Source organism: Sus scrofa, chromosome 1 (genome assembly GCF_054392235.1).
Source record: "Sus scrofa isolate SSC_HxYL_T2T_F1_AM1 chromosome 1, Sscrofa_HxYL_maternal_Yorkshire_Landrace_v2.0, whole genome shotgun sequence".
Lineage (NCBI taxonomy): Eukaryota > Metazoa > Chordata > Mammalia > Artiodactyla > Suidae > Sus > Sus scrofa.
In genome coordinates this window covers 288,744,494-288,771,638 of record NC_139383.1, presented here as the reverse complement: position 1 = coordinate 288,771,638, position 27,145 = coordinate 288,744,494, and the positions used below count along the sequence as shown (strand labels likewise).

Here is a 27,145-nt window from a genome sequence, read left to right as displayed (position 1 = left end):
ACCCGCCCCCGGCAGCCGGTGTCCTCAGGTAAAGAGTCATTATACTTGGCTGGATGGCCAGGACTGTCCCCTGGGAGTTCAGGTGGCTGGACCGAGTTCCGCTTGCATCCCCTCGATCCCCTTGCAGACCACCCAGGCTGGCCAGGGGGCCCCCTGGGAGCAAAGACAAGCACCTGCCTGGGAGGGTCAGGGTGAAATCCTGAACATCCCCAAAGGATCGACCCAGGCCCACCCCCATCCTTTCGTCTGGGTCATTTCCAAGGAGACCGAAGAGGGGCTCCTCTCTGGGACCGACACAGTCAGTGACCGAGCTGCCTGCTAAGGTGTGTGGTCCAGGAGGAGGGGATGAAGGAGAGAGCAGTCTTCTAAGTGAGCTGTGGAGAAGGCCATTGCGAGGCTCTGCGTCGCCAGTGGCTGTGGGCTCTGGGGCGCAAGGAAGGGCCTCTGGCACCTTGACCCCTGCCCACTGTGGAGTGGAGATTGTGATGAAGAAGCATCAGGCCAGCCTGCCAATGAAGCGGAACACGTGACACCACTTAGTGCTGGGAGCCCGGGTGGTGGGGCTGGAGTCCACTGTTGGGCTTGGAAGAGTGGCATCTTGACCTGGAGGGGTGTCAGCCTCACGGGGCAAGGCACGGCCGCAGCACTGAGAGGGTCCAAGTCTGATGGAGTCTGCATGCCAGGCTCGGGATCAAACTCTGTGCAAAGGGCCCCCGAGCCTGACTGTGAGAGGAATCCTGCCCATCAGTGGGGCAGAAGTCCCGTCCGGCATGCAGTGGTCAGTGCTCCATCAGAAATACCAAGTCCATTCCGTGTGCCCCTCTGTCATGCTGGGCATCACCATGGCAATGCTGTGATGGGTCCAGGTGGAGCCTGGGAGGGGAAGATGGTGGACTCTGGTCCCAAAGAACCAATTTACCAGGTGTTGGAACTCAAGCTTCTTCTCGACTAAAAAGGGATGGGGCGTGGTTGGTTGCCGCAATCGTTGCTGCGGGAATCCTTTGTTCTTGCAGCTGTCCCCGTAGGTGTCTAAGGTGGTGATGTTCCTGTGAAGCTCTAACAAGACAACTGTTATTTCCTGTTCTGCAACTTTTTATCTCAAGGTGAAGGGGAAAGTGTTACACCCTTAAAGGTAGGAGCCTGAGAATGAGCCCTCCTGTATATTTCAGGCTGTTGGCAACATTCCTTTCTTGATTAATTTGTAGCCAAAGCAATAGGCTACAAGGTTAAAGTAAAAGAAACAGATCCAATGTGGATTCAGATCTGTTCTTCCTTACTCTATCAGGACCCCAAATAGGGGTGTCTTTAATGTGTAATTTTCCAAGCGGCAGGCTGCCTTGGTTCCCTATGGGTGCTGTAAAGAAAAGGTGCAGACTCCGTGGCTTTAGACAAAAGAGATCTATGCTCCAGCTCTGGAGGCCAGAAGTCCGAAAGCCAGGTGTCAGCAGGGCAGCACCCCCTCCGAAGTGGCTCCAGGGGCGAAAGCTTCCCTGACCCTCCCAGCCTCTGGTTGCCGGCTATCCTTGGGCTTCCTTGGCTTGCCGTGTGACACTCCGAACTCTGCCTCTGTCAGCACGTGCCCCATCCCCGTCTCCTTCCTCTGGTTTTGTGTCTTCAAACACCCTCTTTGCAAAGCGGCCGCATTTGAAGCTCTGGGTGAATGTGAACCTCGGGGTCACCATCCAACCCCATACACAGACCCAACAGCTACCTCCTCGGAAACAGCCCAAGAGTCAGTGAACATACAGCAGGTTTTACCAAGGGACCGTAAAATAGAAATAGAAGTGTGTTTATCTTTCACGTAGCCCGCGGAGGGTCGGCATCCGAGGGCGATCGGAGACCCCCTTGGAGACGTTCTCTGGGCGCACGTCTCGGGATGTGGTTTCTGTCTTGCAGTCCCAAACGGCTGCTCCGGCTCCAAACATCACCTCCACTCTCCCCCAAGAAGGAAGAGCAAAAGGGACCCGAAGAGCATGACTTTCCCTTTAAAGAGAGGACCTAGAGCAGCTTACCTCTTCTGCTCACACCCCATTGGCCGGATCTCAGTCGCATGCTCTTGCTGCAAAGTGTGCTGGGAAATGTAGTCTTTTTCTGCACCAAGCGACCCCAGAGGTCTGGAACTTGTCAGTCTCGGGCACAAGCATGTCGTGAGGAAAATGGGGAAAAGGAGACCTGGGCCCTGGGCAGATGGCCTTCCAGGCACAGCTCATCCCACGGCTCCAGACCCCAGTGACCTTGGACGGAGGTCAGGGGTCCCGCAGGTCCCAGCCGACAGGTGTTCTGGGGAAGGCGATATCGGCATCAAGATCTAAGGAGGGGGCAGGGAGGAGGAGGGAGGGGGTGGAGGGCGGGCAGAGGAACAGACCGTGCGGGCCCTGAGGCAGCCGACCATGGGCAGACCCGGAACGCGCATTTTGCAACACCAAGGTCGGTACATACCGGTCTCCATGGTAGTGACCGAGAGAGCCCAGAACCCGGGCCGTTGCCCTCATCTGCCTTAGTGGTGCTCTGAGCTCTTAGTAAGCTCTCGGCTTTCGTCTCATAGATCCTGAAGGTCTGCTGTGTAGAAAGAAGGTGGGGGCGGAGGATCGCAGGGAGGCGGCCGGGAGAGAAGTGCCCGTGGGCGGCCCTGCGTCCCACTCACCCGGTCTCACCGGGGGCTCCGATGCTCAGTGTAAGGAGCGCAGGCAAATGTCCACCCAGGGAGGAGCGGGCCCTTCTTGGCCAAATGGAATGAATTCCACTGTCCATCCTGCACCCTTCGGCCGGAGGAGGGGTGAAGTTCTGACCCGCAGAGCCACACAGATGAGCACCGAGAGCCTTTTATGTAAAAGAAACCAGACACAAAAGGCACCTACAGGAGAGTCCATGCATGTGAAATATCCAGAATAGAATAACCTTTCTTTTTTTTTTTTGCTTTGTTAGGGCCGCACCCATGGCATATGGCGGTTCCCAGGCTAGGGGTTGAATCGGAACTGTAGCCGCTGGCTTACCCCACAACCACACCAACACCAGATCCAAGCTGCATCTGCAACCTACACCACAGCTCACGGCAACGCCAGGGAGCAAGGCCAGGGATCAAACCCTCAACCTCATGCTTCCTAGTGGGATTCTTTTCCAATGCACCACAACGGGAACTCCCAGAATAGAAAAATCTTTAGAGACAGAAGTCGGGCTGGTGGCTGCCAGGGGCTGGGGGAGGGGGCTAAGGAATGAGTGCCTCCTGGGTGCAGGGTCTCCTTTGGGCGTGATGAAAACGTTCTGGAACTCCATGGAGGTGCTGATGGCAGAGCATTGGGACTGTACTGAGAAAAGGCCACTGGAGTTCCCGCCGTGCCTCAGTGGTTAACGAATCCGCCCAGGAATCATGAGGTTGCAGGTTCGATCCCTGGCCTCGCTCATGGGTTAAGGATCCGTCATTGTCGTGGGCTGTGGTGTAGGTCGCAGACACGGCTCAGATCCCGCGTTGCTGTGGCTCTGGTCTCCGATGCGACCCCTAGCCTGGGAACCTCCATGTGCTGTGGGTGCGGCCCTAGAAAAAGACAAACACACACACACACACACAAAAAAGCCACTGAATTGTATAATTTCAAATGGTAAATTTTGGGGTTCCCTGGTGGCCTAGCCATTAAGGATCCAGCATGGTCACTGCTGTGGCATGGGTTTGATCCCTGGTCCAGGAACTTCTGTCAGCTGTGGGCACAGCCTCCCCCCAAACCAAACCAAACCAATGGTTAATTTTATGTTATATGTATTTCACCTCAATAAAAAAGACACACGTGGGGAGTTCAGCAGGTTAAGGATCCCGTGGGACGTGGTTCCCCTGAGAAGCCTCCGCAGGTTGAGGGCCCGGGGCCATCGCGCTATTTTAATGTTTGCACAACGTTCAGTCACCTGGATGCCCCTCGATTCGCGTTGTCAGGCGCCTCTCGATGGGCATCTAGGATGTGCCAACGTCTCTCTAACGAGGCTGTGCGAGTGACCAGCTACATCCACGCCTGGCCTTAATCATTAACTTTGGACAGGCTCCCACAGTGACATTTCTGGGTCAAAGGCTTTTCTTTTTGCTTTTTTTTAGGGCTGCGTCTGCGGCCTATGGACGTTCCCCGGCTAGGGGTCGAATTGGAGCTGCAGCCACTGGCCTACACCACAGCCGCAGCAGCGCGGGATCCAAGATGCAGCGGCTTTCCAGGATAAAGCCGCACGGACCTCCGCCCCGGGGGGAGCTGAGGAAGAGCCACAGCCCCCCCCCCCCCCCCCCCCGCTTGTCAGGCGCGGCTGCTGATGGGGGTGGGCAGCCCGAACCGTGAGGACGGGGCAGGGGTGCCGTGCTGGGGGGCTTCGGCCTCCTGCCTGCTTCCCTCCTCCCATCTGGGCTGCAGACTGCCCTTCTCAGCGACCCCACCCTCACCCCGCCTTCCTCTTTCAGCCCCCACAATGCATCTGCTCCCTGCTGCCTCAGAGCCTTTGCCAACGCGGCCTTCCCTCCCTCGGCCAGGGGCTCCACCCACGTCCCTCCCCTCCCCTTTGCGTGGGTCCCAGCCCACGCGCCCCTCCCGCAGAGGCCCTCCTGACCTGATGCCGGCTTCCCATCGCCCCCGACCCCCACTCCCTTCGGCCATCAGCGCTGGGCCCTCCATGGGCCCTTGAGGCCCTGCTGCTGGGCTGGGCCTGCCTGTGTCCGGTCCTGATGGCTGCTGGATCCTCACCCCAGCCCGGGGCTGGGCGTGCAGGCACCTGTGAGCATGTGCGCGAGTGCACGTGCGCGCGCACGCACACACACACACACACACACACACACACAGAGCCCAGGGGAGCTGACTGAACACGCGGCCTGGGAACACTGGCCATGAGGGTGCAGGCTCAGGCCACGCACGACCCTGCGGCCCTCCGTGCTGCTGAGTCCACAGCGTCCTCTGCCCCCCCACCCCCCGAGGCCGGCTGGACCTGGGCCCAGACCAGGACCTTGCAGGACAGTGACTGCTTCCTTGCTCAGGGAGCTCTGGTAAGGCCGGCAGGGGCTCAGGGTGGGGGTGGAGAAGGTGGGGGGGGGGGCTGGAAGGATGGAGCGAGGGGGGGGACCAGTGAGCCTGAATAAAAGCGTCAGGGCACCTCAGCCTGGCATCAGGCCGGTGGCGCTAGGCCCAGGGCGAGCCGCAGTAGTGGGCCGTAGAGGGCTGCGCTGCCATCAGCCCCGGCCCCAGTCCCGGCCCATCGCAGCCGCGTGAGACTTGGAGGCGCTGCTGGAGCTGGTGACCAGGCGGGCCGTCTGCAAAGCGCGAAGCACTCGTCCTATGACTTGGGCCTCCTGTGAGAATCTGCTGAGAAATGTGCTCCTGTGTTTGGGGCACAGGAAGAAAGTTCTGCTTGGGGTCTAACCTCAGCGTCTCCTGTTGTGGTTTAATCCCCGAGCAGCCTCCTGGTGTAGACCCGACTCGTCCTTTGGGACTGGGATGCCAGGCATCCGGGCAGCCTGGGACCCTCCCTCCGGACACAGTGGGAGCACTGGGGAGGGTGACCTCCAGGGACGCTGCTCGGCCTGGCTCTCAGGTCACAGGCTCTGGGGGATGCTGGCTGCCATGCTGGGGGAGGCCAGGAACTGAGGCCTCCCCCCAGAGCCAGGGCCACGTGCCGGCACCTGCACCCCCCCCGCCCAGCTCCACTTCAGCGAGCCCGGCTGACATTCTGACTGTGCCAAGGCTGCAGGGCTCAGCTGCTCCCGGGGTCCCGGCCCACAGAACCATGAGCTGTTCTAAGCTGCTGAGTTTGCGGGTCCTTTGTGACACAGCAAGAGATCGTGAGCACACGGTGCTTTTGGAGCCGGACGCTCGGAAAAGAATCCCGGGAGAATGTCCTGGAGAAAGAGGGCAGGAGGGTCGGGAGTCGTTTTAAAAGAACCCTGGGCCTCTGGGAATAAGGTCAGTCCCCAGTCCTAGGCAGGAGCAGGAAGCCCCAGGGGACCAGCCCCACCGGCTCCCCCTCTCCAGGCCCCTGCTGCGAGGACATTCCAGACGCATCGAACTTTTTGGTTCATTTCTGGCCCGTGTACCAGCACTTCCTCATTCCTGCAACGCTCTCCTCCACCTCGTCCTGGTATTCACCCTTCAGGCCCTCTCACCTTCTACAGGAAGCCGGCCCTGATTGCAGCGGCCTCACCGGCCCAGCCGGCTGCTGCCCCGCCCCCACGCTGGCACCCAGGCTCTGTGTCCCTCTCATGCCCGGGGCTGCGAGGTCCCCGGGAGGGGCTCCTGGCCTGTCTCACCTTCTGTGTTCTGGAACCAGCACAGAAGGTGACATGAGTGTTTCCTTGGGGCCACATAACAATGTGTGACTTCTAAAGCCAGAATCCAGTCTCCCCATCCTGGAGGCCAGTCCAAACCCCAGGAGTGGCAGAGCCGGCTCATCTGCAGGCTCCCGGCGAGGGGCCTCCTGTCCCTCCGGCTCCTCCTCCCGGCCTCCGGCCTCCGCTCGGCAGCAGGTGCAGCGTGGCTCCCGTCTCCGCCGTCTTCTCCCGGGTCTGTCTGTTCCTGTGCATCTCCTCTGAGGACACTGCTCATGGATTTGGGGCCCCCAGAGAAGCCAGGGTGCTCTCTCTCCATCTTAAGATTTCCACCTTAAAAAGGGAAGACCCCCTTTTTTTTTTTTTTTTTTTCCTTTTGGTCTTTTCAGGGCCACCGGAGGCTCCCAGGCTAGGGGTCCAATTGGAGCTACAGCTGCCGGCCTACACCAGAGCCACAGCAACGTGGGATCTGAGCTGCATCTGTGACCCACACCACAGCTCACGGCAGTGCTGGAGTGAGGCCAGGCATGGAACCCGAGTCCTCATGGATACCAGTTGGATTCGTTTCCGCTGAGCCACAGCAGGAGCTTCAAGGGAAGACCCTTTTTCTGAATAGGTCTCATTCACAGGTTCCAGGGGTGAGGATAAGAATGCTCTTTTGGGGGGCTACCATGCAGCCCACTGCGGGTTGGTGCTATAGACACGAGGGACCTGCCTACTGCAAAAACAAAACCAAACCAGATTCTGGAATCTGAGAAGCGGAAGTCGCCCGAGGCCTCCTCTTATCGCTTGGAGCCGGTGAGTGGGGAGCAGGCAGGCAGGCCTGGCCCCAAAGGCAGATGCCCGCAGCTGTGGCCTGAGCACTGGGCCACGCCAGCCCGAGGCTATGGCTGGGCCGAGCCCTTCCCTGCCTCCAGCTCTGCGGGGTCCCTCCTGGCACAGGCGTGGTCCCTCCCAGCCTCCGATTTGGATCCACGGGGCCCCCATAGGTCAAGGGCAGGATCAGACTGCAAGCATGTGGGTGGAGGGGACCGAGGAAGATCCCGGGACCCGGGGACTCGGGACTGGTCAGAGTAGCGACGTGTAAGTGCAAAGGACAGGAGGGAGGGGTCCCCGCCCGCCCAGGGCTGCTCCTCCAGAAACACTGGTTGTCCACCTGCCCACGTGCAAATCCCAGCCCCGCGCACAGCATCTGCCTGGTGGGCTGAGCTCATGGGGTTTTGGGCCCTTGGCCACGATGCCCCCGTGTGGGTGGGCATGGGGGCGGGAGGAGGTGGAGGAAGGGGGTGCCCAAGGGAGGTGGCCAGCCTGGTGCTGTCCCGGCCCCACCAGGGCTCCTGGGACGTGGAGAAGGTGCAGTCTGGCTTGCTGGCCTGTCCTCATGCCTCAAGATAGGTGGCTGGCAGCCCCTGAGTCCTGGCGCCCACCCCCTGCTGGCCAGGGATGCCCTCGCCACATGGAACTGTTGCTGCCTCAGCTCAAGGCCCTGGTGCCCCCCAGGCCCTGGTGCATGTGCTCAGCCCTTGTCATTCCCTTTCCCAAAGACGGGGGTCCTGGAGGGCTGGGGACCCCAGACTCAAGGGCAAGTAGGGAGGCAGAGAAGCTTGAACGGGGGGGGCGGGGGGGGGCAGAACAGGCAGGCACATCTCATGGCTCGGGTTTCAGTTCAGCTGGTCGCTAAGAAGGAATGGGCAGGCGCTCAAGGGAGTGCAGTTTCCACCCGGCCCTGCGTAGCCCAAGACACGCACAGCTGAGGATTACGCTGGGGGCAGAGGCAGAGAGACACGTCCACAGAGAAAGGCAGCATCAGACGTGGGAAGCCCAGGAGGGCTTCCTGGAGGAGGGGGCTCCAGAGCTGAGTCCTAAAGGAGGCGCCAGTCAGGAGTGGGGTGAGCAAAGAGACCTGAGCCGGGGACCAGGCCCCACTCTCTCCCTCTCCGTCTGTCTGTCTGTCTCTGTCTCTCTCTCCGGATCTGCTGATGATTTCCGGGTTCCCTCTGCCAGCTCCCCCACCCCTCCTGGCCGGCCCGCAGGGGAGGGCGGTCTTGGGCTGCTGAGTGGAGCTGTCCTCTGTGAAATGACGGTGTGCGCTGGTGGCTCTTGCAGACTCAAGCTGAGCCCGGGTTCGATGTTCTCTAACTCAGAGTCAGAGGAGGGGACGACTGCCCGGACTACTGTCTGTCTGCAGTCAGGCCGCCGGGTCCGCTCTGGGCGAGGCCGACTGCCCAGTGGCTCTGCGGGACCAGCACCAGATCAGCCACCAAAGGTTGGACGCCCCTGACGCCCGCGGTTCTTAGAAAGGAGATCCCGCGCCCCTGGCCCGCTGCCTCCCATCTCCCCACGACACCTCCATGCCTCGCAGGCTCCATGACTCTCCATGACTCACGCGGGCTTCAGGAGCTTCCAAACCAACCAGATTTACAGGTCTTGGGTTGCCCCAAAGGCTATGAGCTTGCTGGGCTGGGTTAGGGGTGGGGAAGGCTGCACCCCCACTGCTTGGGCTAAGACCAGGACTGTGCTTTTTAATTATTATTAAAAATAATATTTTCAGAAGTTCCTGTCGTGGCTCAGAAGTAACAAACCTGACTAGTATCCATGACGATGCGGGTTCAATTCCTGGCCTCGCTCAGTGGGTTAACAATCCAGCATTGCCGTGAGCTGTGGTGTAGGTCGCAGACAGGTTCAGATCCCGTGTGGCTGTGACTGTGGTGTTAGCTGGCAGCTGCAGCTCCGATTCGACCCCTAGCCTGGGAACTTCCATATGCTGCGGGTGTGGCCATAAAATAATAATAATAATTTTCAGAGTTCCCTGGTGACTCAGTGGGTCTGGCAGTGGATCTGGCATTGTCACTGCTGTGGCTCGGGTTGCTGCTGTGGCGCAGGTTCGATCCCCAGCCCAGGAACTTCGGCATACTGTGGACACAGCCAAGCCCTACCCCTCAGAGCCCGTGCATGTCCCATTGTCCACCCAGCCCCTAGCTTAGGACCCAGTCCCTATAGACTCTTAGGAAACCACAGAAGTGCTTTCAAATCAAAAAGAAACCCAGAGGAATAAATGAACTTTTAGGGCTGAGTATTAGACGCGTCTTTATTCTAACACAGTCATAGACTATAGTTTTCTTTTCTTTTTCTTTGTCTTTTAGGGCCATACTTGCAGCACATAGAGGTTCCCAGACTAGGGGGCGAATCTGAGCTACCGCTGCTGCCTACACCACAGCCACAGCCACGCCAGATCCAAACCACGTCTATGACCTACACCACAGCTCATGGCAATGCCGGATCCTTAACCCACTGAGCGAGGCCAGGGATCGAACCTTCAACCTCATCGTTCCTAGTTGGACTAGTTTCTGCTGTGTCAGGACGGGAACTCCTAGACTATAATTTTCAATGTCTCTACGGAGGAAGGAGACCAGGGAGGCCCAGAGCCATGGTCCCTCCACGGCCCTGACCCGAGGAGCAGGCCTGCCGGAGGGAGAGTCTCAAAGGCACTAGTTAGTGCAAAGATGGGGGTGGGGGGGGCAAAGGAGCAAACAGAAAGGAAAGAAAGGAAGTAGGGAGAGAGGGAAGGAAGAGACGGGAGTGAGGGAGGAAAGCCAGGGCCGCAGCCAGGGCCGGAGCAGCCTCGGTGGTGGCTCTGCTGCTTCCCCAGCCTCCAGGGCCCCTGCTGGGTGGGGGCCTCGCAGGAAGAGCTGGAGCTCGAAGGGGGCAGGCGGCAGAGTGAGAGAAGCCCCCAAACACCGCACAACCCGACACATGGAGGTACCGTCTCTCCAGAACAGCCACAGTGTGGGCACCAGCAAGAGCCCACACCTGGCTGGCTGGCCAAGACTGACCACTGTGCGCATCACTGGACAGCTCTCCCCGGGCGGCTGGAGGCTGGGGTCCACTCTCGGGGCTCATCCCCCTCCTCACGCCCCGCCCTGCCCCCAGCGAAGGCTCCAGGCCCCGTACTCCCCACTCTGTCCCTCGCCTGCGGCTGGAGCTACTTCCACTAGAGGGCAGTGCTGCCCAGGCATCCCCAGAGGCCAGGCGGGTTTGGCAGGTGCCCAGGAGAACCCCGGGCTGGAGAGGAGGACGGGGCCCTCCTCTGGGCGGGGGGTCACTGGATAAAATACAGGACCCCTGGTGAGATTTGGATCTCATGCAAACAGCAAAAGGCATTTTTTTTTTCCTTTTTGGGGTGGCACCGTGGCATATGGACTTTCCCAGGCTGGGGGTGGGGTCGGAGCTGCAGCTGCCGGTCCATGCCAGCCACAGCAACGTGGAATCTGATCTTTAACCCTCTGTGCGAGGCCAGGGATCAAACCCTCATCCTCGTATGGGGACTCCCATACAAATGACATTTTTTAGTACAAGTGTGTCCCAAATATTACATGGGACATACTTGTTCTAAAAAAATGTTCCTTGGAGTTCCTGTTGTGTCTCAGCAGTAATGGACCTGACTAGTATCCATGAGGTTGCAGGTTCGATCCCTGGCCTTGCTCCATGGGTTAAGGATCCGGCGTTGCCGTGAGATGTGGTGTAGGTTGCAGACGCATCTCAGATCCTGCATGGCTGTGGCTGTGGTGTAGACTGGCGGCTGCAGCTCCAATTCAACCCCCAGCCTGGGAACCTCCATATGCTGTGGGTACAGCCCTAAAAATAACAAAAAAAAAAAAAAAAAAAAAAGCTGTTCCTCGTTTATCTGAAATTCGGGTCTTACCCAGTGCCCTGGGTTTTACTTGCTAGGTCTGGTGCCCGCACCTGGGACAGCACACACACGTTCAGGGAAGTCCAGGGTGGGGCCGTGGCCCGGCTCCAGGCTCACTAGCTCAGTGCCGGATGTCAGATGGGTCACCAGGAGGCCGCACCTGCCCAACGCAGTGACTCAGGGGAATAATGGCAGTGGTGCTGCCTGGCATCTAGGCAGAGGTGTGGCAGGGCGGGGTGGGGGTGACATCGGCTGAACTCTGGAACCTTGCCTCTGACCTCTGACCTGCTGCAAAGAGGGCACAGGATCCACTGACTTTGATTCAGGAGTCACTTATCCAGCCTCTGGGAGGCGAAGGGTGTGGTGAGGGTTAAAGGCCAGAGAAGTAGGCCTGCTCACCCGGAGGGACGCTCCAGCCGTGGTTAGACTTGTTGGAATGCTCTAGACTTGTGCAATGCACAACCTGCATAACTGTGCCGGGTGGTCCTGACTCGTGTCCCTCCTTCCCTCCTCCCCCAGGGCCCTCCTTCGTCTCCCCTGGCCAGGCTTCCACTCCCGCCACGGCTCTGTGCTGCCATCCGCCCTTCTAACTTAGTTCTAGTCGGGCCAAGAGCTCCCCTAGGCCTAAACGGGGTTCGTGAATGGACGGGGCTCGGACTCACTCGGGGGGCCGCCTTGCTCCAGTGCGTGTGGGGGCGTGTGCGAGTGGACATGGTTGTGAGTGTGCGAGTGTGTGGGGTGTGCACGGCTGTGAGTGTGTGTGTGAGTGCACACACAGGGGCGGAGGCAGGAGCTTGGATACCCCCTCCCTGGGTCCGGGTCCCCATGGGGGCCCGACAGACAGGGGTGAGGCCCTGGGGCTTGTGGGCAGCTCAGTCGTGCCCAGTCCCTGAGTCTGCTTGTCCGGAGGGTGGACCAGCGCTGCACAGGAGCAGGCCAGCCGTTCCTGCCAGCTTTTCGGGTGCCCTCAGAGCCACTCAGCCCCTCTCGGGGAGGTGGGCCCCACTGCCAGCCCAGGCCTCGGGAGCAGCCGAGCCCTGCCCCTCCCGCTTCAGGACGCCGAGGACCCCCTGCCCCCCGCCCACTGCTCAGCAGGACAAAAGGGACCAGGGCACCTGGAGGCCAGAGAGGCAGCCCCTTGGCCGGCAGCTGAAGCTGGGAACCGGTGGCATGAGGTGGGGTGGGGTGTGGCCAGCTGGGCCTCCAGCCTCGTCCACCCCGACGCTGGCCTGAGGAGCAGCAGGGCAGCTGACGGAGTTTGGACACCAGCTGGGCCAGGGGTGAGGTGGCTGAGGGCAGCTGCCACAGGAAGAGCGGCTGACGGGCCTGGCACGTCACTCAGCCGGTCCCATTTCAGGGCACTGCCCCTCTGCACAGCTGAGGGAATGGCCCTGAGAGGAAGGGCTGGGCGGGAGCACGCGGGGGGCGGGGGGCTGCCTGGGGCTGACCCTGGGTTTGAACACCCCCACCAAACCCCATCTTCTGCCCCATCTTGCTGGCCAGGCAGCCAGGGTGCCCTCTTTGTCCAGTGGGGGCCGAGGGAGGCCACCTCCAAGGACCTGAGACCTGGGTTACCGCTGATGTTAGAAGCAGGGAGGCTGGTGGGGCCGTTCGGGCTCCGCGACCTTGAAGTGGCGTCTGCGTGGACGCCTTCTGCCTTCAGCCCCGATGTCCCCAGCTCTCTGTCCCTGCCGTGGGTGCGCCTGGCAACCCAAGCTTGCAACCCAGACATGCACGTTGTGGGCATGAGAAGCTGGGGGGGTGGGTGCTGCTGACACCCCAGGGCCCAGCTCTCAGGCGGGGGCAGGGCCGGTGCAGCTCCAGCTTCCCTCCTCTGCCCGACCCCCCATCACCCTCTCGTGGTCCTCTGTCCCTCTTGGGGAGGAAGGATCACACGGTGTGGCCTGGCTCAGACCCTCCCCCAGCCTTGTGACCCTGGAGCTCCTGACAGCACAGCCAGATGGCGCTTTCCCATTGGCCCCGGGCACAGGCTCCCTGTCCCTGGCTCCTTGTGTGTGCCCGGGCCTGTCGGCCAGGCCCCTGCCCTCTCCCTGGGGAGTTTGCGGCCCCAGCAGTGCCCCCTGCAGAGCCCCGGGAATCGGGCCCATGGGCCTCACCTCATCTATTTTTAAGCACAAGCCCATGAAAGATTCACAGGCCACTTTCTTACTGGTGGCGGGCTGGCACGGGTGCCTAGTGGCACACCCACTGGGAAACCCCAAAGCACACAGGCCCAGGGCAGCTCGGCAGGCACCCCAGGGCTGACCTGGGGCCCCAGCGGAGGCGGGCCCCTCCCTGAGTGCCCACCTGCTGGGCAGGGGCTGCTGGCTGCTGCCCTCACTGCTGCCACTCCCTCCCTGGCTTCGTCTGGCCTTTCTCCTGTGTGGGTTTGAAGGCACAGGAACCCACCTCCTGAGGCCCGGCCTTCCACTGCCCAGGAGGCCTGGGTGCCTTGGCGTTTAGCCAGATCTCTAGACTTCAAAGGTAGGGCACCCTGCCCTGTCCCTGCCACGCAGTGAGAAGGGTCAAATGGTGGTTTATCTCGGCCTCCAGCAAGGCCCTTCCCTCCAGACACCCCACCCAGCTCGCGATAAACACTAGGGCCGCACCCTGGCCCTGGCAGAGGGTGGCCGGGGGGCGAGGGGTGGGGGAGCAGACGGGGAGGTGGTCTGTCAGGCTCCTGTGGCCTCAGGAGGTGGGGCGGGCTCAGCCTTGATTGGGTCACCTGCTGTCACATGCTATCTGGCTGGGTCCCAGAACAGGCCCAGGAGGGCTCCCAGCTCTCCTCCAGCAGGGAGAGAGTTTGAGCCTGACTTAGCCACAAACCCACCCAGCACCTTCCCTGGGTGCCTGTGGGGACCCAGGGTGCCCGGGAGGGTCAGGCAGGACGCTGGCATGTCAGAGCCCCTCACACTGGGGCTTTGTGCATGGGAGGAGCCCAAGGGAGCCCAGGCTGGTTGTGCTCAGTTGTGAATCACTCATTTTATTTTACTTGATTTTTTTGGCCATGCCCGTGGCATGCGGAAGTTCTCCCCAGCCAGGGATCGACCAGAGCCGCAGTAGTGACAACACCGGGTCCTTAACCCACTGAGCCACCAGGGAACTCCATACTTTTAGAGTGCATCTCTTGTCTCTTGGTATTTCCACCAACCCAGAAGGTTCTCTGGTGACTCACTTTCTAGAAACAAAAAGAGTTCCTTGGAGTTCCCGTCGTGGCTCAGTGGTTAACGAATCTGACTGGGAACCATGAGGTTGCAGGTTCGATCCCTGGCCTTGCTCCGTGGGTTAAGGATCCGGCGTTGCCGTGAGCTGTGGTGTAGGCCGTAGGTGCGGTTCGGATCCCACGTTGCTGTGGCTCTGGTGTAGGCTGGCGGCTACAGCTCCAACAAGTCTCCTAGCCTGGGAACCTCCGTATGCTGCGGAAGTGGCCCTAGAAAAGGCAAAAGGACAAAAAAGCAAAAAGAGTTCCTTGCTGGCTTTCCCCATGGGGCAAGACAGTAGAATACTGACGTTTGTTTCAGACCCACCCTGCAAAGTCTGAGGCCCTCCCCCTCCCCCTTCCCCCGGCAAGAGGAAAAGGGGGCGTTTTCTTTCAACACTTCACCGGAGGAGGAAGGGACATTGAGCAACAGGCTTTCCAGAAGGCCCCCAGAGGAGCAGGGGGGCCAGGGGAGCGGGTGTGGGGAACAGGGACTTCCTCTGTAAAATGGGGGTGCATTTAGGGAGCGCTTATTGAGCACCTACTAGGTGCCAGGCTTGTTCTTGGGGCTTCAGACACCAGCGAACAGAGCAGACAGTCCCAGGGGAGCAGCCACGGGAGCTGCGGGCCAAGGGGAAGCACTGGGGTGGGCAGCTCTTTCTGCCGGGGTTGGGGGGGGTGATGACCCCCTCTCTGAGAAGCCCGCCTGGGACCCAGCATCCCCACCCAGCCCCCTGCGGCACCCCTGGCTGTACGGTCCCCACCCAACCCACCCACCTGCTCTGGTGGAGCCTTGCAGGAAATCCCGCAGCCTGGGGGGCGGGGGGCGCAGAGGAGCCAGCACCCTCTCCCTGGGGAGGCTCCCCTGGCCCGGGGGTGCGGGGTGGGGGCAGCAGTATCCTCTTCCAAGAGTGGGAAAGAGCTGGTCTGCTTGATACGAAGGGATGGCCAAACGGATTTGGAACAGGGACAAGACTGAGCCAGAGAATGAATGCGCGGAGAGGCTTTGGTCTCAAGCGCCCTCAGGTGTCACGCGGACGCAGCCAAGACACTTCAGTGCAGCGAAAAGCTAAGCACACGCCTGTGAACGCGCCGCTCTGTCCCAGCGGGGAAACCCCACCTCCTGGTCCCCCGGAGGCCCCCGGTTCCTGCCGGTGATGGAGCTTTGGTGCCTGTCAGCCCCCAGCCAGCAGGTCTGGGGCTCCGGTGGAGCACCTCGGCAACATCGCCCCAGCATGTGAAAAAGGACGGGGCCAGCAGTATAATTGCTAAGGCCCCTGGGCTGCACTCGTGTGACCGTTGTGCAGATTGCAGCAAACCGGCCCACCAGGTGGAGGCACTTGTGCAGAAAGGAAACTCGGTTTTACAACCTCAGGCTGCTCTGAGACCTGTTGGCAGGGCCCACGCAGTGACCTGGAGCAGGTGGCAGGGCCCCTGCTCCTTCCAGCCAGCGCTAGCTTCACCACGGCCCTGCCAGGCTGCCCATCCGTTGCTGAGATACGATCGCGGGTATCTGCGCTGGCCGGGCACCAGAAGCGCCGGAAATAACGCCCTGGCCCTGGCCCCCAAGGCCCACACTCCCAGCCCTGCCCAGAATGGCGCCTCATGCCTATTCAACACCCCTCTGCTCAGTTCAGTGTGCCCACCAGGCCCCACAAGGCTGGGTCTCCCCGCAATCGCTCTTGGAGACCTGAACGGCGGGCTTACCCCTCCGGGTGGCTGTTGGTCACTCGGGCACGGTCAAGGGCCCCTTTGTGCGGCCACCAGACTGGCACGGGCAGCTGCGACCTTGGGCCGCCTTTGGAGCCGCGGTCTGGGCTCTGGGGCGTGGCCGGCTGGGGGCGGCCCGGAGGTGGGGGGCCCCCGGGGTGCCAGGGCCCAGGCGCTCCGCTGCGGGGATGCGGGGGGGCTGGCAGGGGGGCGCGGCGCCAGAGGCCAGGCGGCCGGGCGGCCGGCAGCTGGGCGGGGGCGGGGGGGGGGCGCGGGGGGGCCCCCGTGCCGCGGGCCGGGGCGGGGCCGGGCTGGGGGCGGCGCCGGGGCCGGTGACCGCGCGGCGGGTGGGGACGTCGCGGGGCGGGGCGGGGCGGGGACGCACCTAGCCGCGTCCTCGGCCCCGCGTCTCTCCCCACCCGGGCCGCCCCGCCCCTCGGCCCTCGCAATAAGGGGCGCGGGCCGGGCCGGGCGGGGCGGGGAGCAGGGCCCGCAGCCGCCAGCCCGCGGCCGGAGCCGGGGCAGGGAGCCTTTGGGCCGCGCCGTCGGGGCTCCGAGAGGGCCCCCGGGCGCGGTCCCGGCGCGGCCATGGACGTCTGGCCGTGGCTGAGCGCAGCGCTGCTGCTGCTGCTGCTGCTGGTGCAGTTGAGCCGCTCGGCCAAGTTCTACGCCAAGATCGGCTTGTACTGCGCGCTCTGCTTCACGGTCTCCATCGTGGCCGCGGCCACCTGCCTGCTGCGCCACGGCGGCCGAACGGTGGAGAACATGAGGTAAGGGGCCCCGGGCCGAGCCGGGGAGGGGGCCGGGAGGGGAGGGGGCCGCGAGCCGGGGGGCGGGGGGCGGTGGGCTCGGGCGGGGAGGGGGCCGCGAGCCGGGGAGGGGGCCCGGGCGGGGAGGGGGCCGAGTCCGGGAGGGAGCCGAGCCGGGGGGCGCCGCCGCCGCCGCCGCCGCTTCCGCTTCCCTAACTTTCCCGTCTCCTTTCCCTCCTTCCTGCCCCGCCCGCGGCTCTCCCGGGCTCCCGGCGCTCGGCCGCGCGGAGGGCAGAGCGGATGGGAGACGCTGCCGGGCTGGGCAGGGTCCCCGGAGCCGGCGTCACAATGTCCCCGCGCCCGGGGCGGGCACGGAGAAGTTTAAAGAGCTCCCACCCTCCTCCGCCCAGAGAGTGCGGCGTGCCGGGCGGCTTTGAGAGGAACGCGGCCGGGCCAGGCTGGCCGAGGCTCCGTCCTGCTTCCCCGCGGGGAGGAAGAGGCAGGTCGGCCGGGCTTGCCCCCGGGAGGACCTCCGGCCGGAGCGCCGCCCCGCCTGGACCCGCCCGCTCAGGGCCGGGGCGTCCTGACGCCCCCTCCCACCCCCGGCAGCGGATGAGCGCACCTGTCCTCGTGCACCGGGCAGGTTGCGCTTTCCTTCCTCTTAGGAAGGGGCGCTGGCTCCGCGCTGGGGACGGCGGGCGGGGAGTGTCGCCCCTTGGGGTCCAGCTTCAAGCCAGGAGCAAGAATGGGGTGGTGGCTGGAATTTTCCTCTGGACGCCCAGGGTGGCGGGGGAGCTGGGTGTTGCTGTGGGTGATGGGACTGAAGGAGTGGGGGGCCTCTCTGGCTCCGAGGCTCAGGGAGCAGGGCCACCTGAGAGCGGCTCCCTGCCCTCTTCCCAGTTGCCCGGTGGGAGGGGCTCTTGCTGACATTTCTCCCGGTGGCTTTTGCAACCGCGGCCTTTGGGCTATGGCCTGGTGCAGAATTACTGCGCTCCCGAGGCTCCCACCATTCACCTGCTTCCACGGCAGTAGGTGAGGGTTCCTTGCTCCCTGCCACCCCTGTCCTTGTCCCCTCGTCCGTCTGGGCAGGCTGATGCTGCCAACACTGGCCCACACTTCGTATGTCCTCCAGGCCCTATGGTGGGGGCTCTGTGACCCTGAGAGTGGGCGTGACGACTGAGGAGGGTGCATTGTAGGTCTGTAGTGCCCCCCAGATGGCCCAGGCCATCGTCTTGGGGCCAGCCCACCTGTCCCTCTTCCAGCTGCCTTCCCAAGCAGCCTACCCTCTGAGGTGGAGGGGCCTGGGTCCAGAAGTAGGGGTCCTCAGGGCTGGGGGCCTGCCCTGCACGGCTCTTTCTGAGAGTGAGGCCCTAGGTCCCCTGAGGGCAGTGGGCTCTCAGCCAGTCTCCGGGGCAGTGCCTGCTGGGGACCTGCCCTGGAGGTGCAGGGGTTGGGGTGGTTTCAGGCAGCCACGGCCCGTGGGCTCCTTGGAGCAGCTGCTGGCCCCCAGAGCCCGGGGGCGGGAGGGGGGGTGCGTTGCATGGGGTGGGAGGGTGCCCTGGGTCAGGCCATCCTGAGCATGGGTGGAATCAGAGACTCAGAGCGCCAGAGCAGGTTTTTAGCAGGTGACAGGTGTTCCTGGCAGTGAACCGTCCCCTCCCTGGCTCTGTATCATCAGGTGGCTGCTTCTTTACAAGCTGCTGCCTTGTCTTCAAAAGGCCCAACTTGCTCCTTCCCTGGGGTCAAATCAGAAGTCACCAGCCACCCTTTGTGACGCGGTCGCTGGACTGGCAGGCTGGCCAAAGTAGCGCTTGCCGCTTCCACCCCACCCTGGGCCCTTTGGCCCCTGCTGGCCTGGGCGCGTTCTCCTCAGCCCTGAGCCTGGCTTGGCCCCTAGCTTCACCCGAGATTCTGGTCAACGGAGGTGTCCTTCTCCGGCCCCTGGAGGGCCTGACGGGGCTGGGGAGGGGGGCTTCCTGCTGCCTTTCCCTCCTCAGAGGAGCCCCCAGACCCAGTGCTGCTGAGGGGCCCCTCCGGGATAATATAACAGGTGCTGGCCTCCCAGAGAGACGGTGGGGGGAGAGCAGGCACCCAGAGCCTCCTTCCCTGCAGCCCAGGCCCCAAGCATTAAGTGGCAGCGGTGACCCCAGGGCTCTCCACGATGGGGAGGAGGGGGTAGGGACAGGGTGCCCACGAGGTCCCCAAGGGATGTGGCCGTTGAGGGCTGTCAGGTGCAGGGGTTGAGGTGGAGCTGTGTCCCCCAGGCAGCCTGTCTAGGGACATGACCCAGGAGGATGGAGGTGGAGGCTGGGGGCTGCGTAGACAGGCTCCCTACCCCCCATTTCGGGAGCCCCCCCGGGCTCCCTGCTCCAGTCCCTCCCCGACTTCCGGAAGGACTCTGCCCACGGCCAGCCTCTGCTTCCACCTCAGCAGCGCCGCCCTGTACCGCAGTGCCTTGACCTTGGGAGCAGGGATTGTCGCGCGTTCCATTCTATGGCTGAATCTGCAGAGGAGCAGCTGGCAGCCTCCAATGGGAGGGGGTTGCCCGGGGTCCCCGAGCCGGGTCTCGGCAGAGCCGGGACGCTTTCATTTTCCCTCCGCAACCCCCCCCCGCCCCGCCCCAGCACCTGGCCACTGGGGGCTGGAGCGCGGGCTTTGGGGAAGCCCTGAGGTCTGGGAGGGACAGCCCCCACTCTGCCCACCCCCTCATTTCCCTGATCCGCAGCTCCTTCCCATGAGGGGCTCTGGGTGGGCCCCCAAGGAGGCCTGTGCCATCTCGCTGTGAGTTCCTGCAGGGCGTGGCCGAGCACAGGCTGGCTCTGTTCCGACCAGCCTGGGGGCCGAGGCCAGGGACCCCGCCCCGATTGGGGTGTCCTGTGTGTGGGGCTAAGTAGCAGGTCACGTTTCTTTGTCCTGGGAAACAGATGCCCTTTGGACACCCATTCTACAGAAAAGAAAATGAAGGCCAGGGAAGTTATGTGTGTTAAAATCAGGTTCGGCTGCAGGAAGCCTAACGACAGAGGCTTAGCTGAGAGAGGGTACCTTTTCGTGCATAACAGGTGGTCAGGGCAGGGCAGCTCCTGGCTGCCAGCCCCTCTGTCCTGTGGCCGTCCCCATCCTCAGGATCCAGGGTGCGTGCCACTATTAATGGCAGGTCCTCTGGGGACTGAACTGCTTGCTTCTGCGTCCGTCCCGGTGCCCAGGACCTGGGTAGCATAGCTAGGCTGCAGGGAAGCAGGGCAGCGGGCGCCCAGTCTGTGGGGCCCACACTGGCTCAAAAATGCTGGGGTGGGTTTTGTCACAGCCAGCAGGTGACACCTGGTCAATGCTGCTCAGGGTTTGAATCCAGCGCTGCGGCCACTGCATGGTCCTGGGGTGGGGGGTGCAGGGCTGGGGACACAGCGCAGCCAGTGTGCGTGGGGGGGGCACCGCACCTGCGGGCTGGCCTGGGGCCCTGGTCTCGCAGGAAAGTCTGTGCTGGCTTTGCCGGGTCAGGGGGCAGGGGCGGGATGATGTGGACAGACCCTCCCCCCGTGTGCACTTCTGCAGGCTGGACCAGAGCTCCCGAGAGCCCGGGCATGGTAGGAGGGCTGGAGGCTGTGCTCGCTGGCCCCCCTCTTCCAGCCCCTGGCGTCCACCTGCTCCCTCATCCTCCTGGTATCACACAGGCTGGAAGCCCCCAGCTCCTGTCCCTCCTGTGATCCAGCTCATATGACACTTAGAAGTGCCCCTGCCCTGCCAAGTGGCCTTGCAGGGCCTCCTGTCGCCAGAGCAGATCCATGGCTCTGCAGCCCCCTGGGCTCCCCCAGTCCCCCCAGCCCCTCTCTCTCCGGGCAAAGCCCATGGGGTCTGGCTGAGGACCGGTGCCCCTCGGCCAAAACAGCTGCTGTGTCTCCCCAGAGCCGCCGAGGCCAAGTCCAGGGGCTGAGGCCGAAGGTCAGCGTGTGGCCAAGACCTGACCTTGAGCCGCCTCCCGGCGGGTGGTGGCGGGGGCCGGGCCTCTGCTTCCATTTCCTCTGGATTCTTCTCTTCTGCCCGTGTCACCATCAACACAGCCAGTTTGAGGAGCGCTCCCAGGGGCCGTCGGGGTCGGGGTGGTCTGGCCTCGTCTGGCTCTGGCCTTTCAGGCATGGAAGTGGAAGTTTAGGGAAGTCGAGTCCACACAGCTGGTGAGAAGGTGGTCAGGACCCAAACCTGGGAGCCTGGGAGGGGCCCAGCGCAGAAGGTCCAGGAGGGCCGGTTGCCAGGAGTGGGCCTCAGGCCTCGGAGAATCTGCGCTGTCTACGGCGCTCACCTCTCTACGAGGGCTCCTGAGAGATCCCGGAAGGGCCGGGATCCCCTCTGCTTAAGGGAGGCCCGTGTCTGCGGGCACTTGGAAGGGACCTGTTTTGGGGAGCCACCTGCCTTGGCATGGAAAGCTGGCACCAGTCACCCACTTGGCAGCTGGCAGCAGCTTCTGGAACGCTGGGCCATGCACTCAACCCAGCCCTGGGCTGCCTGGGCTTCAGGCAACCCTGGCTCCACCCCCTGCTTTCCCTCCCCCCACGTGGGGTTTGGGGGCCCTTCCCGGGGCAGCCTGGAGGAAGTGGAGGAGGCCCAGTGCTGGGGAGGGGAGGGGCAGCCCCTTGGCTCCTGCGGCTGACACGAGGGGTGCTGGGTGGGTGTTGGGTGCGGAGCACCAGGCAGCCTGGGCTTCCTGAGAGGACAGAGTCGCTGCCTTCCCTGCTGGGGGTTGGGTGGGGGCCGCGGAGCCCAGGAGGGGTTGAGGGGCAGGCCTCAAAATGGGCTTGAGATTCCCCCCTGCCATCCTCAAGCAGGCCTGTTGCCTGGCATTCTTCACACATTTTTCAAGAGCCAGGTTTATTATTATTACTATTATTTTGTCTTTTTGCCATTTCTAGGGCTGCTCCCGCGGCATATGGAGGTTCCCAGGCTAGGGGTTGAATCGGAGCTGCAGCCACCGGCCTACACCACAGCCACAGCAACGCGGGATCCGAACTGTGTCTGCGATCTACACCACAGCTCACGGCAACGCCGGATCCTTAACCCACTGAGCGAGGCCAGGGATCGAACCCACAACCTCACGGTTCCTAGTCGGATTCGTTAACCACTGCGCCACGACGGGAACTCCGAAAAGCCAGGTTTAGAGGTGGCCTCAGGCTCATGCCAGTCTTGTTGAGGAAATTCAGCCTCTGTCTACCTGTGCCGAATAGCGACGCGGTGACAGGGTTTAGGGGGATGGAGAAACAGCTTTAATGCTTTGCCAGGCAAAGGGGGCCACAGCAGGCTAAGGCCTTAAAGACTCCCCCCCCCCCCCCCACACACACATTGTGAGGCCTTTTATAGTAAAAAGGAGAAAAACAGGTTCTCGGAGAGGAATCCGGATTGGGACCCAGTGCATTCTTCTTTCTTGGGGGAATCTTAGTCATCAAAGCTGGAAGCCGGCGTCCCGGGAGCAGCCCGGGACATAATGAGGGGGTTTGGCTCTGGGAGCCGTGCAGCTGGGTGCTGGGGGCCGATGGGACTGGGCTCTCCGGACACAGAGGAGTCAGATCCTGGAGACAAGAAGTGGGCGGGGGGCCAGGGGAGGCGGCAGTCGGGGAGGGAGTTGAATGCGGACAGGGGGTCGGGTTGGCAAGTGAGAGTCCCGGAGGTGGACGGCGGGACCCGTGCCGCCGTCAAAGGGTCAAGGGTCCATTGTGTGCTCTCTGATTCGTACCGCAAGTTTAAGGAACTGAGTCCGGCTCTGGGTCTCTGCTCTGCGAGGGCCCAGGCTGTGTCCTCGACTGTTCTGGATGAGGCGGGTCCCTCCCGTCCACCTGGGACCTGGGAGGAGGGCCGGCCGTGGGGGTGGGGTACGGGGATCTTCCGGGAGAAGAGGCATGGTTCTGGGTCCCGAAGCCTTGGGCCCCCGCCGCCTGCAGAACGGGAAGGCCCCGGGGTCCTGCAGGAACCACAGAAGAGTGACCTCAAGCCTCGGGCTCTGTCACCCGGAGGGCTCGCCCCTCGTGAGCACCTGTCCTGTCCCAGGTGTGTGCACTGTCCCCGCAGAGCAGGGGGCCGGGTCACCCTGCCTGCCTGCCAGCTGGCTGCCGGCACACACGGTCCCCAGGGATGTACCGGGTGACGCTGATGGGGCGCTGCGGGCCAGCCCTGCAAGGTCACGAATGCCCAGGGCAGCTTCCTTCCAGGAGTGGGGTTCACGCACATCCTACCCCTCCCATCCTCCCGTGACCTCAGGTGTGTCTGGGGCAGCAGAGCAGCCCTGTAGGCCGGGTGAGGAGTGGAAGCAGCTTCGCTCCAGCTGTAGCTCTTTTGAACCACAGAAGCCACCTTCAGCTCCTTGCCAAGGTCTCTGCTTGGTGCCAGACTTTCTTCCTGGCGCTATCTGGGGGGGACAGTCACTTTCTGTATGTGGGGGCCTAGCCTCCTCTGCGGGGCCTTCAGCTACTGACAAAGATGAGACCCAGAGCCAGGTCTGGGGGCTCTCGGCTTCCAGCCTTTTTGAGCTGAGCCCGCCCCTCGGCTAACAAGCAGGGGTGTGGGCTGAGGGCCAGGTGATGGATGTGGTCCCTGACACCTGGACGTGGAAGGAGGTGCCCTCCCCGTTGTCACCCCCCGCCTTGCTCCTGTGCGTCCCCGGTCTAGGCAGGGTGGCCCTCGCCGTCCTGAGGAGGGCCGAGCGACAGGACCTGGCGGCTGCTGGGGGGGAGGTGTCTGCGAGGGGGGCTGGCGTCTCTGCGCTGCGTCTCGGTCTCCTCTGCGTCTGGCCGAGTCGGGCCGGCCGGGCCCGCGGGCAGAGCCCTAGGCAGGGGCCCTCTGCCCACGGCCCCGCCTCTCCTCTCAGCATCATCAGCTGGTTCGTCCGCTCCTTCAAGTACTTATACGGCCTTCGCTTTGAGATAAAGGGCCGCCAGCGGCTGGACGAGGACCGCTCGTGCGTCATCATCTCCAACCACCAGAGCATCCTGGACATGATGGGTAGGCCGGCCAGCGAGGGTCTCAGCCCAGGACGCCCCCCACCCGGGAGGGCGGGGAGGGGTGCCGCTTCAGCAGGTGGGGGCCGGGCCCAGGCGAGCCGGCAGGTGAGGGGGCTGACGCAGGCTGGGGGACCTGGAGCTGGGTGAGGGGTGACGAGGTTGCCCGTGGCCGGCGCCGGGCCCGGGCCTCTGCGGCCCGTGGCAGCTGGAGCGCCATCCCAGCACCCGCCCTTCGCAGGGGAGACGGCGGCCCAGAGGGCAGGGGCCTTGCCCAGGGAGCCAGTGGGAGGGATGGCGCCGTGGTCAAGGCCAGGGCTGGCTCGCTCCTCCCTGGGGAGGTGGCTGCCTGGCCCTGAGGTCACGCTCGCTGTCCCTCTCCCTCTCTTTCCTGGCTCTGCCTCCAGGCCTCATGGAGGCCCTGCCCGATCGCTGTGTGCAGATCGCCAAGCGGGAGCTGCTTTTCCTGGGGCCCGTGGGCCTGATCATGTACCTGGGAGGCGTCATATTCATCAACAGGCAGCGCTCCCAGACGGCCGTGAGCGCCTTGGCCGACGTGGGCGAGCGCATGGTCAGGGAGAAGGTGAGCGCGGGGCTGGGGCCCGCCCGCCGCGTCCTGGCCGAATGCCTTTCGGGGTAACTCCCTTCTGGCATCAGCACGCCTGACCCTAAACCGCAGACGCCACAGCCGGGCGCAGGGGCGTGGCCCCCTGGGGCGGACCCTGGGCCGTGCCCCACAGCTGCCCCCGCCTCTCCTACAGCTCAAAGTGTGGATCTACCCCGAGGGCACACGGAATGACAACGGGGACCTGCTGCCCTTCAAGAAAGGTGCCTTCTACCTGGCGATCCAGGCCCAGGTGCGTCCTGGCCGCGGCCTCCCCGGGGAGCAGGGCGGGACGCGTGTCCGCGTTGGCTTAAGGCTGAAGGGGACCTCCTGGCTGGGCCGGGGCCCCTGGAGCTCCGGGACCACCTTGCACAGGGCCGGCGGCCTGTACACCTGTCCCTGACCTGCTAAGGAGGCTGGCCCCTTGGGCCCCTCGACCCGCTCCGAGGGCCCAAGCTAGTGCCTGATCAGGCCCAGACCACCTGCGATGACTCGTTGCCGCGTGCCTGCGCCTGGAGCTCCCGCACCCCGCTTTCTAGCTGGCCAGGCCGGGGACCCACCAGGGAGGCTGGGGTGGGTGTAGAGGTTCTGCTGGCTGAGCTCTCGGGAGGGCTGTGCCAAGTTCGAGGTCAGTCTCCCAGCACCCCAGCTGGAGCAGGGTTACGTGCTGCTGGTCCTTGACTTCCAGGGCTGCCGTTTGTCCTAGAGGAGTCCTGGGGTCTGGGGTGATGGCGGGAGAGGCTTGGGCACATCCATCCTTTGGGGGGGCGGTCTCCCCGTAGGTGAGGGGTCACCTGGTAGGGCTCTCACCCCCAGTCCTGTGCTGGGGTTCGTGCAGGGGCGGCCGTCCTTGTCTGGGGTCAGGTGAGGGTGCTTTCATTCTGCCTGATTGGGGTCAGAGCGGCAGCAGCCGGGCAGGATCTGCGTCTCTTGCTTGGGTCCTTCACCTGTGACGGGTGACCTCTGGCGCCCCCTGGTGGCCCTGATCAGGGCCAGGTGAGGCCTCCTTCCAGAAGCTCCCAGGGGGTGGAGAAGCCCAAGCTGGACAGACCCTGTGCTCTGGCCCAGCTCTGCCCAAGCGGGACGCCCTGCTTCTGGCCGAGAGGAGGGCACCCCTGCCATGTGCCCAGGGCCGATGTCACTTCCCGTTGCTGGAGAAGAGGGAAGAGGGGAGGAGACAGCAGGGAGCTGTGGGGGGGCCGTGGCAGCACGGTCTCGACAGGAGACTGGACATTTCGTCACCCCCTCCCTGTGCGCCCCACCCCCATAGTTAATGATTAAGCGCAAGTGCCATTTCCAGCCCTGGAGAGTCATCACTGGAGTCACCGTGGGACTTGACCTGGTGTCTTCCAGGAACACCGCAGGCCCTGCCCCTTCCCTGCTGGGAGCTGCTCCCGCCTCCCCGGGGGCGGTGGGGGCGGGGGGGGGAGGCCAGGAAGGGAGGGGTGGCTAAACTGGACAGGGGCCGGGCCATCTGGGGACAGACCCGTGGGGGAGGGAGGCGGGATCAGATGGGTATGTGCCCACCCAGGAGGCTTCCTGGAGGAGTGGTACTAGGGAGAAGCTGTGCACGCAGAGGCTGGGACCTCTGGGCTGCCCAGGGCATGAGGGCATCCCAGGGCCAGGCGGCGGCGTGTGGACGTGCCCCGAGGCCAGACCCAGGGCCCCCCCGGGGACGCCAGGCGGGGTGGGCAAGCGGTGCTCAGGCTGCCGTGTGCACAGGTGCCCATCGTGCCCGTGGTGTACTCCAGCTTCTCCTCCTTCTACGACTCCAGGACGAAGCTCTTCACCTCAGGTACCCCCCTGCCCCCGCCGCCGTGCATGCCCGCGCCCTGAGATGAGTTCCCGGGTCTGGGTGGTCACGACGGGCCCCTGCCCTGCAGGGACCGACCCTCTGGGGAAGGGCGGAGGGAACGGGGCGGGGGGGGAGGTGCCTAGAGTCCCAGCCCTGGGCTGTGAGGACAGAGGCTCCCAGAGGGAGGCTGGCGGCCCAAGTTCACACCGTGCATCACGTGCCGGGAGGGCTTCTGAGCCAGCGGGTTTGGGCCTGGCTCCCAGGGGCAGTAGCCCGCCGGGTACCCCCAGGCCTTCCCTCCAGACCCCACGCAAGGGCACCTGGTGCCCAGGTGGGTGGTGAGGCCACCTAGACCGCTGAGGGGGGTGGCAGAGGAGGAGGAGGGAGCTGCCTGGGAGCAGGTGCAAGGCTGCTTTCTGCAGGAGGCCGTGTCCCGAGCCCTGGGTGGTACTAACAGGGGACACGCAATTGTCCCAGCTCGAGTACATGCCTAGGGGCCGGGTGTGGTGTGTCGGGTTTTCCAGTCATTCTCAGTTAAAAGCCAACCCTATGAGACCAGGGTGTCCAGGAAGGGGGCCCCCCAGGGGAGCCCCTCAGGCTGCTGACACCCCCACCCCCAACAGGAACCATCAAGGTGGAGGTGCTGGATGCCGTCCCCACCCGCGGCCTCACTGTCGCCGACATCCCCAGGCTCATGGACACCTGCTACCAGGCCATGAGGACCAGCTTCTTCAGCATATCCAAGACCCCCCAGGAGAACGGGGCCCCCGCAGGGCCCGCTGCCCAGCCAGCCCAGTAGTGGAGGCCGGGCGGGGGGCGCAGGACCTGGGAGACGATGGACAGAGACCTCTGCCCACCTCATGTCACTGAGTCCCTCGCTGTGGCTCCTCCTGCCTTTTTCACTCAGGGCCTGGATGCGGGGACCCCTTCCGGTCCCCTCCTTGGGTCCAGGCCCCTGATGTTCCTGCACAGGAGCCTGCAGAGCCTCCCAGGCGCCGTGTGGCAGCAGGCCTGAGCCCCAGATGGCTGGCAGGGCTGGACTGACTGCCCGGCCCCCGCCTCCTGCCTGGGCCTGTGGGGAGCAGAGGCCAGCTCCGGGATCCCAGCCGTGCCTGCATCAGGCCCTGTGGGAGGGGCGGGC

General features: G+C 63.7%; 1 protein-coding gene and 2 long non-coding RNA genes across 5 annotated transcripts; 2 read left to right on the top strand and 1 right to left on the bottom strand.

Annotated features, from left to right (window-relative positions):
* Positions 1-2,012: 2,012 nt before the first annotated feature.
* Positions 2,013-2,785, bottom strand: LOC146407345 (uncharacterized). The gene is made up of 3 exons (XR_014830990.1): positions 2,655-2,785; positions 2,440-2,559; positions 2,013-2,308 (listed from the first exon to the last, which is right to left on the bottom strand). It is a non-coding gene; the product is annotated as an uncharacterized LOC146407345 (long non-coding RNA).
* A 1,775-nt stretch (positions 2,786-4,560) lies between these two features.
* On the top strand, positions 4,561-9,354 carry LOC106507749 (uncharacterized). Of its 3 annotated transcripts, XR_014830986.1 has the most exons (5): positions 4,561-5,005; positions 6,910-7,078; positions 7,946-8,169; positions 8,425-8,704; positions 8,832-9,354. It is a non-coding gene; the product is annotated as an uncharacterized LOC106507749 (long non-coding RNA). The 3 variants fall into 3 exon arrangements; XR_014830988.1 differs by lacking the exon at positions 7,946-8,169 and having other exon boundaries at positions 4,881-5,005; positions 8,425-8,833; XR_014830987.1 differs by lacking the exon at positions 4,561-5,005 and having other exon boundaries at positions 6,941-7,078; positions 7,951-8,169; positions 8,387-8,833.
* Positions 9,355-16,348: 6,994 nt separating this feature from the next.
* AGPAT2 (1-acylglycerol-3-phosphate O-acyltransferase 2) lies at positions 16,349-27,046 on the top strand. The gene is given in 6 exon segments (NM_001130534.1): positions 16,349-16,649; positions 23,476-23,609; positions 24,013-24,188; positions 24,367-24,462; positions 25,932-26,004; positions 26,628-27,046. Coding segments are annotated over 6 exon segments (837 nt in total). The 5' UTR covers positions 16,349-16,467; the 3' UTR covers positions 26,804-27,046.
* The last annotated feature ends 99 nt before the right edge of the window (positions 27,047-27,145 follow it).